The sequence below is a fragment of the Diaphorina citri genome, unplaced genomic scaffold (genome assembly GCF_000475195.1).
Source record: "Diaphorina citri unplaced genomic scaffold, Diaci psyllid genome assembly version 1.1 scaffold158, whole genome shotgun sequence".
In the NCBI taxonomy this organism is placed as follows: domain Eukaryota; kingdom Metazoa; phylum Arthropoda; class Insecta; order Hemiptera; family Psyllidae; genus Diaphorina; species Diaphorina citri.
Genome location: NW_007377595.1, coordinates 36491 through 55020, shown reverse-complemented (window position 1 = coordinate 55020; position 18530 = coordinate 36491). Strand labels below are relative to the sequence as shown.

Genomic DNA, 18530 nt, shown 5'->3' with positions numbered 1-18530 from the left:
ATGCAGAAGACATAGATAGCGACCCGGAATCAGAAGTGACATGTGAAAGCGACCCGGAATCAGAAGTGACATCGGTTTCATTTTGGTTGATGGTGATTGAACATTAATTTCCAATGTGTATTTTATGTAACTTATCTTTCAAATTCCAGAATAACTATCCCATAAATCGGTGCAATATTGAAATTTTGAGCTAGACTCCTAGAGGAACAGTATGTCTCTACTGAAGGTCTGACTCAGAAGCTGAGACTTCAGACCTAAAGTTGATTTTTTTTTTACTTATTTATTTTGAGTCATTCTGGAAATTCCGATAACCCAATCACACCCATACCACTCATGTGGCACTTTAGAAGAAGAGCCCAATCACACTGTAAGGCCACTTTTGGTGTGAATTTCTAAATAGACCTAATACTCGTATATGTAGTTATGAAATTGCGGTGAATTTTTAGTCTGAAATAAATTTTTTTTTTTTTTTTTTTTACTTATTTATTTTGAGTCATTCTGGAAATTTCGATAACCCGATCACACCCAAAACCACTCATGTGGCACTTTAGAAGAAGAGCCCAATCACTGTAAAGCCACTTTTGGTGTGAATTTCTAAATACCTATATGTAGTTTTGAAATTGCGGTGAATTTTTCTTCTGAAATAATGAAAGTATTTCGTACCTACAAATACAGAGTATACAGAGTATTTGTCGTATTTTTTGAAGATTGGAATGCAGTATTGAAGATTGGAATGCAGTAAGACGATGCAGAAGACATAGAATTATCATGTGAAAGCGACCCGGAATCAGAAGTGACATCGGTTTCATTTTGGTTGATGGTAATTGAACATTAATTTCCTATGTGTATTTTATGTAACTTATCTTTCAAATTCCAGAATAACTATCCGATAAATCGGTAAGATTGGAATGCAGTAAGACGATGCAGAAGACATAGAATTATCATGTGAAAGCGACCCGGAATCAGAAGTGACATCGGTTTCATTTTAGTTGATGGTAATTGAACATTAATTTCCTTTGTGTATTTTTATGTAACTTATCTTTCAAATTCCAGAATAACTATCCGATAAATCGGTGCAATATTGAAATTTTGAACTAGAGCCTAGACTCCTAGAGGAACAGTATGTCCTACTTTTTTTTCCTTTAAAGCGCTTTAACACTACGTACGGTAGGTCGTTCGCGCTGATGTCCTACTTTAACAGTCTAAATAAGGTACTAAACTTCGCTGTACAATCCAGGCAATATTTTTGTGACTTTTACCGATTACACCGATTACAGAAAGTCCATTTCGAACGGGTCGGTTTTTTGATTTTGAACAACTGGACTGAACAATCGGGGCCTTCCATTTGTAACGGGTTAAATGTTCCTCCCCCATGAGCTCCTCTCAAAACAAGATCATTACCAGTGTAAAAAGATTATTGAAATATGGAAATTGATTGCAAAGGAGGCACTTAGTAATGTTGTGATATCCACAAAAGTTGTGACAAAGCTCTGCTTTACCACAAAGAATTTGAGATTTGATTTGAGCAGGATAGAGTTGTTTCTTGTTTCCCAAACTGACCACCGGAAAATTGACCTCCAATAAGTTTCTATTGGAGAAGTTGTCAGTTTCCCGAAAGGAAAACATCTAATGTACATTATGTGTGGGTTAAGGTTAAATTCGTAGACTTGGAAATTTTAAAATTTAATGTACGGAACGATCGAATAAAAAAATCATATCAAATGCAAAGGAGCATGTTTGTTAAGAAGCCTTGTTACCATGTCTGTGAACAACTCAACCTTAGCGTTCGTATCATTCAACTCAGTCACGTGAACATTATTCTTACCGTTTCTATTATTACTGGATACTAGGTATTACCTAGTATCCAGTAATAATAGAAACGGTAAGAATAATGTTAATACATAGGATGTCTAATATAAACCTAACAAATAATCGGCGTGTTGAGGGGGGAGCCTGGGATTTGACTCACCACTTCGAGTAGGCGGCTGAGGTAGGACTCGAGCTGGGGGCGACGTTCCCGGGCTAACGCTTCGGACCGGCGGAGCAGGGAGAACTTTTTCGGCGGAAAGAGAAGAGCCGCCACCTGAAAAAAGGAGGGGGAGATGTGAGGTTTCCTCGGGTTATCTTCTTGCTAGACAATGAACTAATTGTTTACGCTATCGAGTCATAAAAATTAGCGTATTTAATTTATTTATTTGACGGGTCACACAACCCAGTAATACACATTACATCAACAAACACATAAGAAAAGAACATAAATACATAAAATTCAAAATACTTAAAAGAGTTTCAAAGGGATCTAGAAATCGTGTTCTTCTAGCGCCAACTCTTATATTTACTTGGTTCAGGACAGTGTGTATACAGTGAACAATTTGGAACAGAACTTATGACAGAACTACAGGTACCTACTTCGCGGGCCACATACACAGGGGAGCAGGCCCGTATCCAGGCCGCTAGTTGGAAATCGCTGGTTTATGCTTAACACAATTAAAGTTCTGAGATCAATCAACGTGATTTCTCAATTTTAGCCTTAAGATACATGCAATCACATTTTAATTAAAATTCCTCTCTTTTAATTCGTTGATCGGTCTTACCTGTTCGCCATACTTGTGCATCATTTCGCTGTGAAGCTCACGGAACCTGTTGTACCGTCTGAGTATTGTATAGCGTTCATGTCCCACTGTGATTCGCACTTCATACTCGTGATGGGTTTGAGAGCCCACACCTCGCATCACGTAGGTTGGAATGCTTACACTTAACTCGTTAGGATCTCCGTCATAGAACCTCTCTGCAAAAGTGGATTGAAAATGGTTTACTTTGAATAAATAACATAAATGCACAATAAAAGATGGAACCTTCTTAAGATTAAAGAACGGCGATCACTCATGAAATACAATTTTGCAAAAGAAAACCTTCATGTTTCTCCCACTGTTTCTTCTATGCAGGTTCCTACTGCAGATCTTTATTTTATGAATGCCAGCCCTACAGAACCTTTTTGGACATCTAGGAAAGCATTAACAAACAGTAGGTAGGTAGTAGGTCTCTAGAGACATGAGAATGTTTCTGGAAGAAATCCTCTATGGTTTAGCTATTGGGAGATGGGGGCAAAAACAGGAAGGGTTAATCTGGTTTGGATTTTAGAGTTAATGGACTAAAATAAAGAAGGTAAGTAAGTACCTGTATATTTTTTAAAAAAGAAAGCAACTCACCAGAGAGACAAGGCATAGATCTCGCCATGATAGATCTCATGATGTCCATGTTAGAACCCTCGTTCATCTGAAAACCATATTAATTAACAAGTTAGCCAGCGGCGACATAAAGTTGAATACACCAGTTCTCCATGATGTACTGAAGTTAAGCAACATTGTGGGTGTTTGTTACAGCACTAATACCCTATCGTACCACAGAGAGTTTTCAGTTAATCCAGAGTTTAAGATATACTGTTCTGTGTAAATTAAATAGGTGACGTCAAAGAAAACCCGTAACACTCTGTTAACTCTCAGTGGTAAGATCGGCCATAAATAAATTCAAAAGCCCAATGGCCGTTGGCGATACCATGTTGAATGGCTGTCTCACTAAAGATAAGCAACGTTTCCCGTGGTTTGTATCCGGATGGGTGACCATCTGGGTAATCGCGTGCAGACTTTTCCCGGCTTCATCCAGGCTGGGTGATGGTAATACGATCTGATATTCCAAGTCAAATTTTCAAATTAAAAATAACAATTTCAGGCATTGGTTGGGATTGAACTCGCGTCCTTCAGTTTAACATACGATCTTGCTGTGGGACTATAAATAGGGATCAGAGGAGCCAAACCCTGACCAGCCTGGCTAGCTGGAGGTTACAAAGGGTTAAATTAATAATAACAATTTCAGGCCTTGGTTGGGGTTGAACCCGGGTTATTCAGTTTACCAGACGTCTGACGACCTTTGGTGTCTTGCTGTGGGACTATAAATAGGGATCAGAGGAGCCAAACCCTGACCAGCCTGGCTAGCTGGAGGTTACAAAGGGTTAAATTAATAATAACAATTTCAGGCCTTGGTTGGGGTTGAACCCGGGTTATTCAGTTTACCAGACGTCTGACGACCTTTGGTGTCTTGCTGTGGGACTATAAATAGGGATCAGAGCAGCCAAACCCAAATCAGCCTGGCTAGCTGGAGGTTACAAAGGGTTAAATTAATAATAACAATTTCAGGCCTTGGTTGGGGTTGAACCCGGGTTATTCAGTTTACCAGACGTCTGACGACCTTTGGTGTCTTGCTGTGGGACTATAAATAGGGATCAGAGCAGCCAAACCCAAATCAGCCTGGCTAGCTGGAGGTTACAAAGGGTTTATCATGTTTCAAAGGACAAGGACAGGTCCTCATGAAGGTTGACTGCAGTTCGGAACGAGTCAAGTAATCTTGGCTAAAGACCATCAACCCCCCACGGTGCAGCTACACCGCTAATACAAGACAACCTCTGTACTTACGTTAGGGTGTAGAGGACTGGATGTAAACAGGGGATCATAGGTAGACGCTCGTCTATTGGATAGAAACTTGCCTCCTCTTCCCTGTACATCTTCGGAATCATCAGACTCACTACCTTTCACATCTGAATTCTCATGCCTGTAGTTCTGAAGAGGCTGAAAAGAGAAGAACGTTATTTTATTATTATTAAACTGAGAAATATAAAGTATTCTATGAAAGGGAGATATTGAGTAAACAAGGATTGGGCGTTTAAAATTTTTTGGACAACCTAGAAAGTTTATTTATTTTTTGATAACAGAAACCTAGAAAGTGTTTTAAGTAATATTATTTTTTTTTTACTTTCAGTTTTATTTTATTTATTCATTTATGAAAAGGTTTGAGTGGCAGACGCATATCCAGGATTTTCTAGAGGGATGGGCCAGAATCCAAAAACAATGGCTTAGGGGGGGAGGATGTTCCAAGTTTTAGGCAATTGTTTTTAGTAGGTATATATTACTAAAGACACTATCAAGTTTGATGTTGGGAAGAAACAAGGAGACTGGGAAGATATAAAGGCTAACCAAAGGTATAGCAATAGAGTCTGGTGGAGGGGCTTCGTTCATCGACCTGTCCTATAGGATAGAACGATAATGGTTATGTATGTATGTATACAATATTACTAAATTTAGGGGTCCCTAAATCTCCGAAAGGGGCCCGCTATTTTACAAGTCACTAAGCCACCAGTTATTTTTTTTTTTTTTTTAAAAAAAAAAAAAAAAAAAAAAATTAGCAACAGAAAACCTAGAAAGTGTTTTAAGTAATATTAATTTATTTACTTTCAGCTTCATTTTAATTTATTTATTCATTTATGAAAAGGTTTGAGTGGCAGACGCATATCCAGGATTTTAGAGAGGGGTGGGCCAGAATCCAAACAATAGCTTACGGGGGGAGGATGTTCCAAGTTTTAGGTAATTGTTTTTAGTAGGTATATATTACTAAATTTAGGGGTCCCTAAATCTCCGAAAGGGTTCCGCTATTTTACAAGTCAGTGAGCAACCAGTTATTATTCAAGGCCTAGATGACTTACATTATCCTTGGCGCGTTGCATAGCTCTCCTCCGTATACTACTGCCATGTCTGTTGTCCCTCTCCTCTTCTCCCACACTGTCACTGTCCGAGATCTGATTGATCCCCATCATGGACGATCGTCTCATGAGGAAGTTCTTGCACGAATCCTTGGGCGGAGATTTGACATTTTCGTTTTCATCGCGTACAGATAGGTGGTCTCCGTCTTCGCTGGAATTGCACTTGAGGGCGCTCAGGTCGTTGGTAGATTTGGAGAGGTGCGCAGGATCCTTGCGCAGTAGTTCAGCCTCGGCCGGGTTGTTGTAGCGCAGCATGATGGAGTTGCCCATCACTATCAGACAACCTGGGAGAGAAGAGAGAGAATATCAGACAACCTGGGAGAGAAGATTATTGGTTAGGTTTATAGTAGACACCTAAAGAACTAGCTGATTTCCAATCAAGTGACAGGACCCCCCCCCCTGTCACTATCAGCAACACCACCAGCAGCAGCAACAACCCAGTAGTCAGTTTACTTAAAGCCAACAAAGTAGGCGAAACTCGAGTCGGATGAGAATCCAAAGAACATATAACGGTAAGCAATAATGTCAAGAGAGAGAGAGGAGAGCTGAAGAAAGTTTGGTGTGTTCCAAGCATGTGGCGGGGCAACTGTCCAGATACAGAACGTTATTTAACGCTAACAGAATCCCCCCCTAAGGAGACAAGTAAAAAACTTCGACCTTGCTGGGAATTGAATCCAGACAACTTGTGTGTCATAGAGAGGGCATATCAACCCTACTGACATACCTTGAGAGAGACGGGTAGGTTTCTCAATGAACTGTCCGTTGAGATAGCATTCACCGATCAGAAGAGAGAATGAGCTCTGTTAAAAATCTTGGTTTAAAGAAACCTCCCCTTGACCCCCTACTACCAAAATTCAAAGTAGGGGTTGAGGGGAGGTTTCTCCTACATTTCGACCATGTGTTTGGAGATTCCTTTCTGAATTTCTAATCATTTAGAAAAATATTACTTTTTAAGTTATGATTGACAGTTATACATAGTTCTAGGTATTCCTTATTTGTTCACGACTTTTTCGCGGTATCCGCGGTTTTGTTCGCGGTATCCGCGGTTTGTGCGCGATATCCGCGGTTTGTGCGCGATATCCGCGGTTATGTTCGCGGTATCCGCGGTTATGTTCGCGGTTTCCGCGTTTATGTTCGCGGTATCCGCGGTTTTGTACACGGTATACGCGGTTTTGTTCGTGGTAACCGCGGATCATAAGACCATTATTTTTGAAAATTTCGCCTGTGGCGCAGTTTACTTGTAGTACCTACTAAATGTCTCTTGTTGGTAAACTCATCTTTCGTCTCACACTTTAGGAACCCATAACTCTAACATACATATGAAGTGCAAAAGAAGGAAGCACCGAATCATACAGGGTGACGCCAGTGCTGTACAAATCATCATCTATCCTCACTAGATGAGGTCGGTCCGAGTCCAGCACCACCCCGGTTCCATCCTTGCCCATACGAAGACCCAGGGCCTGCTGCTCCTGCAGGATTTTCTGAGTTTCCCGCCATTTCTCTGCCCACTCCTCGGTGAGAACTTTCTCCTGTTCTTGCTTGGCCTGTAGAGCCGCCAACATCTGAGGCTGGTTACCCTGCGTCTGAAAATGCAATGGGAAGAGAAAGGATTAACTAAAAGAGTTCCCAATTGATCACTGAAGCTAAGCAACGTCGCGAACGAGTTATATCTGGATGGGTCAAGAAGGGGTAAGTAAGTAACTAATAGTTAATAGTAATACTAACGTATCACTGACATACAGCAACGTTGAACATGGTTGGTAGGTATCTAAACGGGTGAAGGATAGTATTCCTAATGAATCACTGAAGAGAAATAATATTGAGCATGGTTGCTATTTAAACAGGTGACCGTCTGGGATAACAAACTTTGCGCGGAGCACTCAGTTAGTAAGAAACAAAAGGAGAGCTTTTAAAAGGACACAGCTTTACTTAGAACCTGTTGAGCTTTACTTAGAAGCTGTTGCCTGGCTACAGAGTTTACCTCTATAAGTACATAGATAGAAGTGTTATTGATATTATTATTATTTTTTTGTTCTTGTTCCCTTTTTTCTGTGTTTTTATGTATATCCTTTGAAAAAATAAAACCCCCATAAGCTAAATAAATGGGTAAGAGGCAGAGAGGACCAAGTCCAAAAAAATCGACTTTTGGAGTACCTACTGTGGCATCGTTGAAAAGAACACAAAACGGTCTATTTTTTCTTTTTAATTGGTTGCTAACTTCACTTTTATTTTTATGAGTGTTGTATTGAAATGAGAGCAAAAACAAGATGGCTATCTCTTTTTTTAATTCTGACTACTCCTAAAATTTGACTCTATCTCAAAACGTTTTTGGATTTGGTCTTAGCCATTCAAATAATATAAGCTTTTCAAATAAAAATATTATTCAAATAATAATATTTACTTACACTGGTAAGCATTGCTTTGAGTTTGGTGATTTCATCATGGAGTTCGCGTATGATTCTCGTGTTGGGATCTTCGTTGACTGTGGGTTTATTGATGATGTTCTTGGCACGGTTAGCGTATCTGAGCGTACTCAGAGTCTCACTATAGTTCACATCTGCCGGGGATATTGCTGTCAAACGAATAGAACACAACATACAAGAGTCACAAGTCAGCCTAGTCCAATCAATATATTTTTGTACAAATAAACAATTCATTGTATGTGGTACAATCATAAAAACTAAGTAAGTAACCCACTAAGTAACTAAAAACTAAATAGTTAGCTTGGAGAGTAGTCCGTCAGCCTCGTAAGCGCTGGGTCGCGGGTTCAATTCTCCGCCGGGGGTGAACTTTATCCTAAACAGATAAGGTTCGTTCTCGGAACGACTGGCTTCCTTCTACCTAATCCTTCTCTCTTTGTTTTTGGGACAATAAGACCTCCATTGTAAAGTTCACAATTAAACCTCTCAAAAAAACCTCCAAAAACCAACTAGGTTTGAAATGGCCATGGAGGTAACGCAAGGATAGATCTCCTATTAAACTTCGTTTTCTCTCTCTCTCTCTCTCTCTCCAATAAAAGGCATACCGATCGGACTGTATAAAACTTTATCCAAACTCCATTGTCCTCACGAGACTGACCGAGAAGTGTCCAAAAACTAGAAAACTTACCTGCAATCATAATCGTTTTAGAATTTCCTCCCAAAGAGTCTTTGAGTAGCCACGTGAGGACAGAATCTCGGTAAGGAATAAATGTAGACTTCTTGGTACTGAGTTCTGCCAGGGACGAGATAACGGAACCTAATGTGACCAGAGACTTGTTTATGTGAGCGCCTTCCTTTAGTCTATCACCTGTAATAGAATAGAATATACCCTGGTTATACTGCGGAATGAGATGGAAAAGTCCCTTTAAGTACTGTCCCCAGAAGTCCCCATGAGACTGAAAAATATATATTAGGTAAAAAAGGAAAATACCTAGTATTGAGTTATCGAGTTCTATACCTACGTGGGATTGGGTACCACACTAGGCTCCCGCAAGTTTCTATCCAATAGACGAGCGTCTACCTATGATCCCCTGTTTACATCCAGTCCTCTACACCCTAACGTAAGTACAGAGGTTGTCTTGTATTAGCGGTGTAGCTGCACCGTGGGGGGTTGATGGTCTTTAGCCAAGATTACTTGACTCGTTCCGAACTGCAGTCAACCTTCATGAGGACCTGTCCTTGTCCTTTGAAACATGATAAACCCTTTGTAACCTCCAGCTAGCCAGGCTGATTTGGGTTTGGCTGCTCTGATCCCTATTTATAGTCCCACAGCAAGACACCAAAGGTCGTCAGACGTCTGGTAAACTGAATAACCCGGGTTCAACCCCAACCAAGGCCTGAAATTGTTATTATTAATTTAACCCTTTGTAACCTCCAGCTAGCCAGGCTGGTCAGGGTTTGGCTCCTCTGATCCCTATTTATAGTCCCACAGCAAGATCGTATGTTAAACTGAAGGACGCGAGTTCAATCCCAACCAATGCCTGAAATTGTTATTTTTAATTTGAAAATTTGACTTGGAATATCAGATCGTATTACCATCACCCAGCCTGGATGAAGCCGGGAAAAGTCTGCACGCGATTACCCAGATGGTCACCCATCCGGATACAAACCACGGGAAACGTTGCTTATCTTTAGTGAGACAGCCATTCAACATGGTATCGCCAACGGCCATTGGGCTTTTGAATTTATTTATGGCCGATCTTACCACTGAGAGTTAACACAGTGTTTCGGGTTTTCTTTGACGTCACCTATTTAATTTACACACAACAGTATATCTTAAACTCTGGATTAACTGAAAACTCTCTGTGGTACGATCGGGTATTAGTGCTGTAACTAACACCAGCAATGTTTTAAATTTATTTATGGCCGATCTTACCACTGAGAGTTAACAGAGTGTTACGGGTTTTCTTTGACGTCACCTATTTAATTTACACAGAACAGTATATCTTAAACTCTGGATTAACTGAAAACTCTCTGTGGTACGATCGGGTATTAGTGCTGTAACAAACACCTGCAATCTTGCTTAACTTCAGTATTAATTTACACAGAACAGTATATCTTAAACTCTGGATTAACTGAAAACTCTCTGTGGTACGATCGGGTATTAGTGCTGTAACAAACACCCGCAATGTTGCTTAACTTCAGTATATCATGGAGAACTGGTGTATTCAACTTTATGTCGCCGCTGGCTCACTTGTTAATTAATATGGTTTTCAGATGAACGAGGGTTCTAACATGGACATCATGAGATCTATCATGGCGAGATCTATGCCTTGTCTCTCTGGTGAGTTGCTTTCTTTTTTAAAAAATATACAGGTACACCATAGTCCCATTCAGGTACCCTCAAAAGAGCCAGTGTTATTGTCTGTGGCTTGACAGGGCTGGTTTTGTCTCAGTTTTACGTCCTCAAGCGAGACGAATACAGGTACATACTTACCTTCTTTATTTTAGTCCATTAACTCTAAAATCCAAACCAGATTAACCCTTCCTGTTTTTGCCCCCATCTCCCAATAGCTAAACCATAGACTCCATAGCCATAGAGGATTTCTTCCAGAAACATTCTCATGTCTCTAGAGACCTACTACCTACCTACTGTTTGTTAATGCTTGCCTAGGTGTCCAAAAAGGTTCTCTAGGGCTGGCATTCATAAAATAAAGATCTGCAGTAGGAACCTGCATAGAAGAAACAGTGGGAGAAACATGAAGGTTTTCTTTTCTAAAATTGTATTTCATGAGTGATCGCCGTTCTTTAATCTCAAGAAGGTTCCATCTTTTATTGTGCATTTATGTTATTTATTCAAAGTAAACCATTTTAAACCAGATTAACCCTTCCTGTTTTTGCCCCCATCTCCCAATAGCTAAACCATAGACTCCATAGAGGATTTCTTCCAGAAACATTCTCATGTCTCTAGAGACCTACTACCTACTTACTGTTTGTTAATGCTTTCCTAGATGTCCAAAAAGGTTCTGTAGGGCTGGCATTCAAAGATCTGCAGTAGGAACCTGCATAGAAGAAACAGTGGGAGAAACATGAAGGTTTTCGTTTGGAAAAATGGAATTTCATGAGTGATCGCCGTTCTTTAATCTTAAGAAGGTTCCATCTTTTATTGTGCATTTATGTTATTTATTCAAAGTAAACCATTTTCAATCCACTTTTGCAGAGAGGTTCTATGACGGAGATCCTAACGAGTTAAGTGTAAGCATTCCAACCTACGTGATGCGAGGTGTGGGCTCTCAAACCCATCACGAGTATGAAGTGCGAATCACAGTGGGACATGAACGCTATACAATACTCAGACGGTACAACAGGTTCCGTGAGCTTCACAGCGAAATGATGCACAAGTATGGCGAACAGGTAAGACCGATCAACGAATTAAAAGAGAGGAATTTTAATTAAAATGTGATTACATGTTTCAGATGAACGAGGGTTCTAACATGGACATCATGAGATCTATCATGGCGAGATCTATGCCTTGTCTCTCTGGTGAGTTGCTTTCTTCTTAAAAAATATACAGGTACATACTTACCTTCTTTATTTTATTCCAATAACTCTAAAATCCAAACCAGATTAATCCTTCCTGTTTTTGCCCCCATCTCCCAATAGCTAAACCATAGAGGATTTCTTCCAGAAACATTCTCATGTCTCTAGAGACCTACTACCTACCTACTGTTTGTTAATGCTTTCCTAGATGTCCAAAAAGGTTCTGTAGGGCTGGCATTCATAAAATAAAGATCTGCAGTAGGAACCTGCATAGAAGAAACAGTGGGAGAAACATGAAGGTTTTCTTTTGCAAAATTGTATTTCATGAGTGATCGCCGTTCTTTAATCTTAAGAAGGTTCCATCTTTTATTGTGCATTTATGTTATTTATTCAAAGTAAACCATTTTCGCGGCTCTACAGGCCAAGCAAGAACAGGAGAAAGTTCTCACAGAGGAGTGGGCAGAGAAATGGCGGGAAACTCAGAAAATCCTGCAGGAGCAGCAGGCCCTGGGTCTTCGTATGGGCAAGGATGGAACCGGGGTGGTGCTGGACTCGGACCGACCTCATCTAGTGAGGATAGATGATGATTTGTACAGCACTGGCGTCACCCTGTATGATCTGAAGGTAAGTTTGAAAAATGTTTCTCGTCAGGAACTTTGCGTGAGCAGTTTTTTTTACATATGTATGTAAACAACAAACACAATATAAATCTATGATTGACCCATCTAGTTAGCTTGGTTGGTAGCGCGTCTGCCGCGAGTTCAATTCCCGGCCGGGGGCGAATTTTATCCTGAACGGATAATCTCCGTCCTAGGAACGGCTGGCTTTCTTCTATCCTGTCTTCCTTCTCACTTCGATTTCGGGACGATAAGACCTTAGTAGTTACAGTTCCCTCTGTCAAACCTCAACAATTAGTTCATTGTCTAGCAAGAAGATAACCCGAGGAAACCTCACATCTCCCCCTCCTTTTTTCAGGTGGCGGCTCTTCTCTTTCCACCGAAAAAGTTCTCCCTGCTCCGCCGGTCCGAAGCTTTGGCCCGGGAACGTCGCCCCCAGCTCGAGTCCTACCTCAGCCGCCTACTCGAAGTGGTGAGTCAAATCCCAGGCTCCCCCCTCAACACGCAAACTCCGAGCCGCACAGATCTCTACACGCTGTCTAGCTTCTTCCGGAAGGGAGTGTTTGAAACGGGCAAGTATGGGACCAGCTAGAAATGGACTCATTTGTGGACATGCTAAGACTCATGTGTGGACATGTGTTGAGACACAATTGTGGACATACTAAGACACATGTGTGTACATGTACATGGTGGATGTACGCACAGATCTCTACACACTGTCTAGCTTCTTCCGGAAGGGAGTGTTTGAAACGGGCAAGTATGGGACCAGCTAGAAATGGACTCATTTGTGGACATGCTAAGACTCATGTGTGGACATGTGTTGAGACACAATTGTGGACATGCTAAGACACATGTGTGTACATGTACATGGTGGATGTACGCACAGATCTCTACACACTGTTTAGCTTCTTCCGGAAGGGAGTGTTTGAAACGGGCAAGTATGGGACCAGCTAGAAATGGACTCATGTGTGTGGACATACGAAGACACATTTGTGGACAGTTGGACAAATTGTTGAGACACATTTGTGGACACGGTGGATGCACTAACAGATTTCTACACTCTGTCCACCCTCTTTAGGAACGGAGTGTTTGAAACAAGCTAGAAATGGACATCGGGCAAGTACGGGATCAGCTAGAGATGGACTCATGTGTGTGAACATACGAAAACACATTTGTGGACAGTTGGACAAATTGTTGAGTCACATTTGTGGACACGGTGGATGCACTAACGGATTTCTACACTCTGTCCACCCTCTTAGGAAAGGAGTGTTTGAAACAAGCTAGAAATGGACAAATTTGTGGACACCGGGCAAGTACGGGATCAGCTAGAGATGGACTCATGTGTGTGAACATACGAAAACACATTTGTGGACAGTTGGACAAATTGTTGAGTCTACACTCTGTCCACCCTCTTAGGAAAGGAGTGTTTGAAACAAGTTAGAAATGGACAAATTTGTGGACATATGAAGACATGTTTTGTGTTCTTGCTGAGATATACTTGATGTTCTGGCTGAGTTTTAAAACCCTTAGGTAACCTGAATTTCGGAATAAATGGACATATGAAGACACATTTTGTGTTCTTGCTGAGATATTATACTTGATGTTCTGGCTGAGTTTTAAAACCCTTAGGTAACCTGAATTTCGGAAAATTCAGTGTTTCTCAGTGGTTGGAGGGTTTGTTGACGGGACCATTTGTTGGTCATTTGCCTTGACGTTAATTTCTAGTGCCTAGGAGATTATGAGTACAAAGAAGAAGATATTTTCTTTCTATTTCAAATAAATTCTTGTTAAAAATATGTAAGATTTGTAAATAACGGGGTAGCCAAATATGATTTGGCCCCAAGTAAATAGTAGGTACAAGTGTAGAGTAGTTAGGATATCGACACAAGACAAGACAAGTTTAATAAAGCCGTATTTCATTTTAGGTAACCTGAATTTCGGAAAATTCAGTGTTTCTCAGTGGTTGGAGGGTTTGTTGACGGGACCATTTGTTGGTCATTTGCCTTGACATTAATTTCTAGTGCCTTGGAGATTATGAGTACAAAGAAGAAGATATTTTCTTTCTATTTCAAATAAGTTCTTGTTAAAAATATGTAAGATTTGTAAATAACGGGGTAGCCAAATATGATTTGGCCCCAAATAAATAGTAGGTACAAGTGTAGAGTAGTTAGGATATCGACACAAGACAAGACAAGTTTAATAAAGCCGTATTTCATTATGTGACTTCTTTTTTTTTTTTAGTCATCATACGAAATTTCTCTTTGGTGTTAATTTATCAGTTTGTTATTTTGTTTCTTGTACCTCTTTGTAAATATTGTAAAATTCTAATAAAGAGTTATATAATAATAATAATATGTGACTTCTTTTTTTATTCATCATACGAAATTTCTCTTTGGACTAGTTTGGACGTAATGGCGCCACCACAGCCGCGACCAGTCCAAAGAGAAAGTTCGCGGATATTGTACTCAATGAGGAAGGTGTAGAGCCTCTGCATTGTCGTATTGTACTTAGTCAGGATGGCGTGGCCACACTTATACCTCATGGTGAATGCTATCTCAACGGACAGTTCATCGAAAAACCTACCCGTCTCTCTCAAGGTATGTCAGTAGTGTTGATATGCCCTCTCTATGACACACAAGTTTTCTGGATTCAATTCCCAGCAAGGTCGAAGTTTTTTACTTGTTCTACAGTTTTAGTTAGGTAGTAACATCTTCTTTAGGTGTCAATCGTGCAATAATAGAATAGCTATGTTATGTCATTATTACAAGCTTTTTTAACTGATGGCCTGAAAAACTCCTAGTTAATAACACTTCTATGAAAACCCTTTGTCCCTGAAGTTTCCGTCATGAAAACTGTTTGTGGATCAAGGGGCTGTAATTTACATAGGAAAGTACTGATTTTACTACTTTCAGTTATGACAATCCTAAATTAGGGTGATAGTTTTCAACAATAGGTAGGTATAGTTGTATTTTCCCTTCGAAATCGGTTCCGAGAAAGTTCGTGTGATGACTCAAAAAAGTCACATAATAAAATACGGCTTTTGTTCTACAGTTTTAGTTAGGTAGTAACATCTTCTTTATGTGTCAATCGTGCAATAATAGAATAGCTATGTTATGTCATTATTACAAGCTTCTTTTTACTGATGGCCTGAAAAACTCCTAGCTAATAACACTTCTATGAAAACCCTTTGTCCCTGAAGTTTTCGTCATGAAAACTGTTTGTGGATCAAGGGGCTGTAATTTACATAGGAAAGTACTGATTTTACTACTTTCAGTTATGACAATCCTAAATTAGGGTGATAGTTTTCAACAATAGGTAGGTAAGTATATCACTGTTAACAATAGTTGTATTTTCCCTTCGAAATCGGTTCCAAGAAAGTTCGTGTGATGACTCAAAAAAGTCACATAATAAAATACGGCTTTTGTTCTACAGTTTTAGTTAGGTAGTAACATCTTCTTTAGGTGTCAATCGTGCAATAATAGAATAGCTATGTTATGTCATTATTACAAGCTTCTTTTTACTGATGGCCTGAAAAACTCCTAGCTAATAACACTTCTATGAAAACCCTTTGTCCCTGAAGTTTTCGTCATGAAAACTGTTTGTGGATCAAGGGGCTGTAATTTACATAGGAAAGTACTGATTTTACTACTTTCAGTTATGACAATCCTAAATTAGGGTGATAGTTTTCAACAATAGGTAGGTATAGTTGTATTTTCCCTTCGAAATCGGTTCCGCTAACCGATTCCGATGGCGCGCCATCTTGGATTTCCTCTGTAGTACCAGGAGCTATCACGGCAAAAGAGGAGAAACGAGCTTCAGGAGAGGAGAAATTGCGAAAGGAGAATATACCTAATGTAGTTCAAAAACTTGGAAATTACCTATTCGAGTACTTTTTTGACGTAGGTTGACGTAATTTTGTATTTTAATGTGAATACTTTTATATTTAGTCCGACTCGAAATTCGAGACATACTTAAATGTGACTAATTCTGATGAATCTCGTTTTTCATATCCTTGAGGAGAAATTGCGAAAGGAGAATATACCTAATGTAGTTCAAAAACTTGGAAATTACCTATTCGAGTACTTTTTTGACGTAGGTTGACATAATTTTGTATTTTAATGTGAATACTTTTATATTTAGTCCGACTCGAAATTCGAGACACTTAAATGTGACTAATTCTGATGAATCTCGTTTTTCATATCCTTTTTTCTACTTTTGTAATGTTAGTAATTAATAGCATCTAGGAGCGTCATTTTCTATATTTCCAGCGGTTCCCAAACTTTTCTACGCGCCCCCCTGTACTGTATTTTATTTGATCTTCCCGGGGGTCTTGAAGTCCTTCACAGGCAGCCACGGACCCCAGTTTGGGAATCAATTAGTGCTCCTCTCATGAATAGTGCCACTAATAGGTAGTTAATAGTGTGTTATATCTGTGACACAAGTAATTCGTATAACACGACACATGCTTGTGATTCTATATTTCCAGCGGTTCCCAAACTTTTCTACGCGCCCCCCTGTACTGTATTTTATTTGATCTTCCCGGGGGTCTTGAAGTCCTTCACGGGCGGCCACGGACCCCAGTTTGGGAATCAATTAGTGCTCCTCTCACGAATAGTGCCACTAATAGGTAGTTAATAGTGTGTTTGTTATATCTGTGAGACAAGTAATTCGTACAACACGACACATGCTTGTGATACCTACCAATATTTGTTTGAAAAAGATTTACTTTGACTGTGATAAACATAATAGGAATTATGAATCTCCCCGTGGCCTTTGATTTATTCATATTGTTTCTAAAGAATGTTCTTCTTTTGTTTGATGTTAATATGTTCTATTAAAGTACATATTGATTTTTTTAATTAACTTGGAAACAGGAGATTTGGGATTTGAAATAAACAGTGTAGGGTAAGCCAATGACAAATTAAGAGTTCTGTAACGGTGTGTTCAAACATAGTCGATTGACGACGAGTTGAATCTACATATCGAGGCAGTGTGGACGGTTCAGTCGACATCGATCGACGGCCGGTCGACATGTTTGGACCTACCTTAAAACAAAGTAGGCTGACCAGGGTATTTTTGAATAGAAAAGAGTACGAAAAATTCACTCTCTTTTACAGACCTCTTCAAATGACCATATACTTATCCCTGTATGTACTTGCTAGTTATTATCTAATAAGGTGAATATGTACTGTATATTACCTAGATGTAATTTCCATCTCCATCACCCCAAGTCTACACTATACGTTTGCAGCTCCAATATCTCTCTCTAAAGTCATTATTTAATCTTAATCTTACGTACGTATTGATTTACTTACTTTAATTTGATAGTTTATTTCCATTTTAAGTTTAATATTATATTTTCCGATTGTGTTACTCCCCTTTTGTAAATTGAAACAATGGGCGATTTTTTAAATTATTATTTCGTCAACTCATTTTTTACTTTTTTCTTCTTCTTCTTCTTCTTCTTCTTCTTCTTCTTCTTCTTCTTCTTCTTCTTCTTCTTCTTCATCATAAAACAAAAATCAAAATTAACCAAAGAAAAATGTTCATTGAATGAATATCGTTTTATATGCATTTGTTTATATTTACTCCTTATTGCTGAGATATCTGAATTTCGTTAACCACACTTAAAAAAAATCGCCAATGTTTATTTTTTGTATGTATTTTTTATTTTATTACAGGTATTTCGATGTTTAAGGCCCGGTTCTAGTAAATGTTTCTTTTAGCCTTATGTTATGTATAATATGCAATGTGAAATGAACCCTTTCATTTCAGTAGCAAGTTTGAAGACAAAAGAAAAATGTGGACTTTCTTTCTTCATTCTATTTCTCAAAGTTTAAAGACTTTACTATAATAATATTATGTACCTATTTTAAACAAAGTTGATATTGCAATATTTCATCTCATCCTAAAAAATGTGTAGAGTCTCTTACTATAGTAGGTATTTGTTTGTATTTATTTATATGCCCTATATTTTGTTTGTATTAATATATATTTTTACAATATAAATACCATCTTGGTTTCAAGCTAATCATGATTCTTTAAATTTGTATTTTTCTTTTACTACTGCTTGTAGCTATGTGAAATATGTATAAACTTAAAATTATTTATTTATTTGATTACACACTATTAAGCATCACGGCCATGTGTGGTATAAACTTAAAATGACTTACCAAAAATAATCATGATATAAGAAGGTGCTTATAAAAATTTGCCCATTAGATTTCAGGCGAAATCGGGGCTTTGAGGGAACCGCAGCACCCTTTTTTCTACACCTATTGAACCACAGGTAAATGCTAAATGTTATCAATGCTAAAATACCATCTTGGTTTCAAGCTAATCATGATTCTTTAAATTTGTATT

General features: G+C 39.1%; 2 protein-coding genes and 1 long non-coding RNA gene across 3 annotated transcripts; 2 read left to right on the top strand and 1 right to left on the bottom strand.

Annotated features, from left to right (window-relative positions):
- Window positions 1-1921: 1921 nt before the first annotated feature.
- Window positions 1922-8962, bottom strand: LOC103505225 (kinesin-like protein Klp98A). The gene is made up of 10 exons (XM_008469542.1): window positions 8944-8962; window positions 8699-8878; window positions 7996-8162; window positions 6934-7173; window positions 6315-6390; window positions 5534-5874; window positions 4470-4622; window positions 3210-3276; window positions 2595-2788; window positions 1922-2083 (listed from the first exon to the last, which is right to left on the bottom strand). The coding sequence occupies exons 1-10, from the start codon at window positions 8960-8962 to the stop codon at window positions 1922-1924; spliced, it is 1599 nt and encodes a 532-aa protein (XP_008467764.1).
- Window positions 8963-9061: 99 nt separating this feature from the next.
- On the top strand, window positions 9062-13467 carry LOC103505219 (kinesin-like protein Klp98A). Its single transcript, XM_017442336.2, has 5 exons — window positions 9062-9131; window positions 10288-10354; window positions 11231-11424; window positions 12526-12743; window positions 13288-13467. The coding sequence occupies exons 2-5, from the start codon at window positions 10288-10290 to the stop codon at window positions 13301-13303; spliced, it is 495 nt and encodes a 164-aa protein (XP_017297825.2). The 5' UTR covers window positions 9062-9131; the 3' UTR covers window positions 13304-13467.
- Window positions 13468-15165: 1698 nt separating this feature from the next.
- On the top strand, window positions 15166-16120 carry LOC113465777. The gene is made up of 2 exons (XR_003390387.1): window positions 15166-15482; window positions 15864-16120. It is a non-coding gene; the product is annotated as an uncharacterized LOC113465777 (long non-coding RNA).
- The last annotated feature ends 2410 nt before the right edge of the window (window positions 16121-18530 follow it).

What these genes read in the sequence shown, in the direction of transcription:
- LOC103505225 (XM_008469542.1), bottom strand. An exon ending in ACCTACCCGTCTCTCTCAAG is followed by an intron (nt 5,875 to 6,314) that starts GTATGTCAGTAG and finishes CTTCTCTCCCAG; the next exon opens with GTTGTCTGATAGTGATGGGC. An exon ending in TGCACAAGTATGGCGAACAG is followed by an intron (nt 2,084 to 2,594) that starts GTAAGACCGATC and finishes TCCTTTTTTCAG; the next exon opens with GTGGCGGCTCTTCTCTTTCC.
- LOC103505219 (XM_017442336.2), top strand. Translation starts at nt 10,288, where the DNA reads ATGAACGAGGGTTCTAACATGGACATCATGAGATCTATCATGGCGAGA. An exon ending in ATCTATGCCTTGTCTCTCTG is followed by an intron (nt 10,355 to 11,230) that starts GTGAGTTGCTTT and finishes CCACTTTTGCAG; the next exon opens with AGAGGTTCTATGACGGAGAT. An exon ending in TGCACAAGTATGGCGAACAG is followed by an intron (nt 11,425 to 12,525) that starts GTAAGACCGATC and finishes TCCTTTTTTCAG; the next exon opens with GTGGCGGCTCTTCTCTTTCC.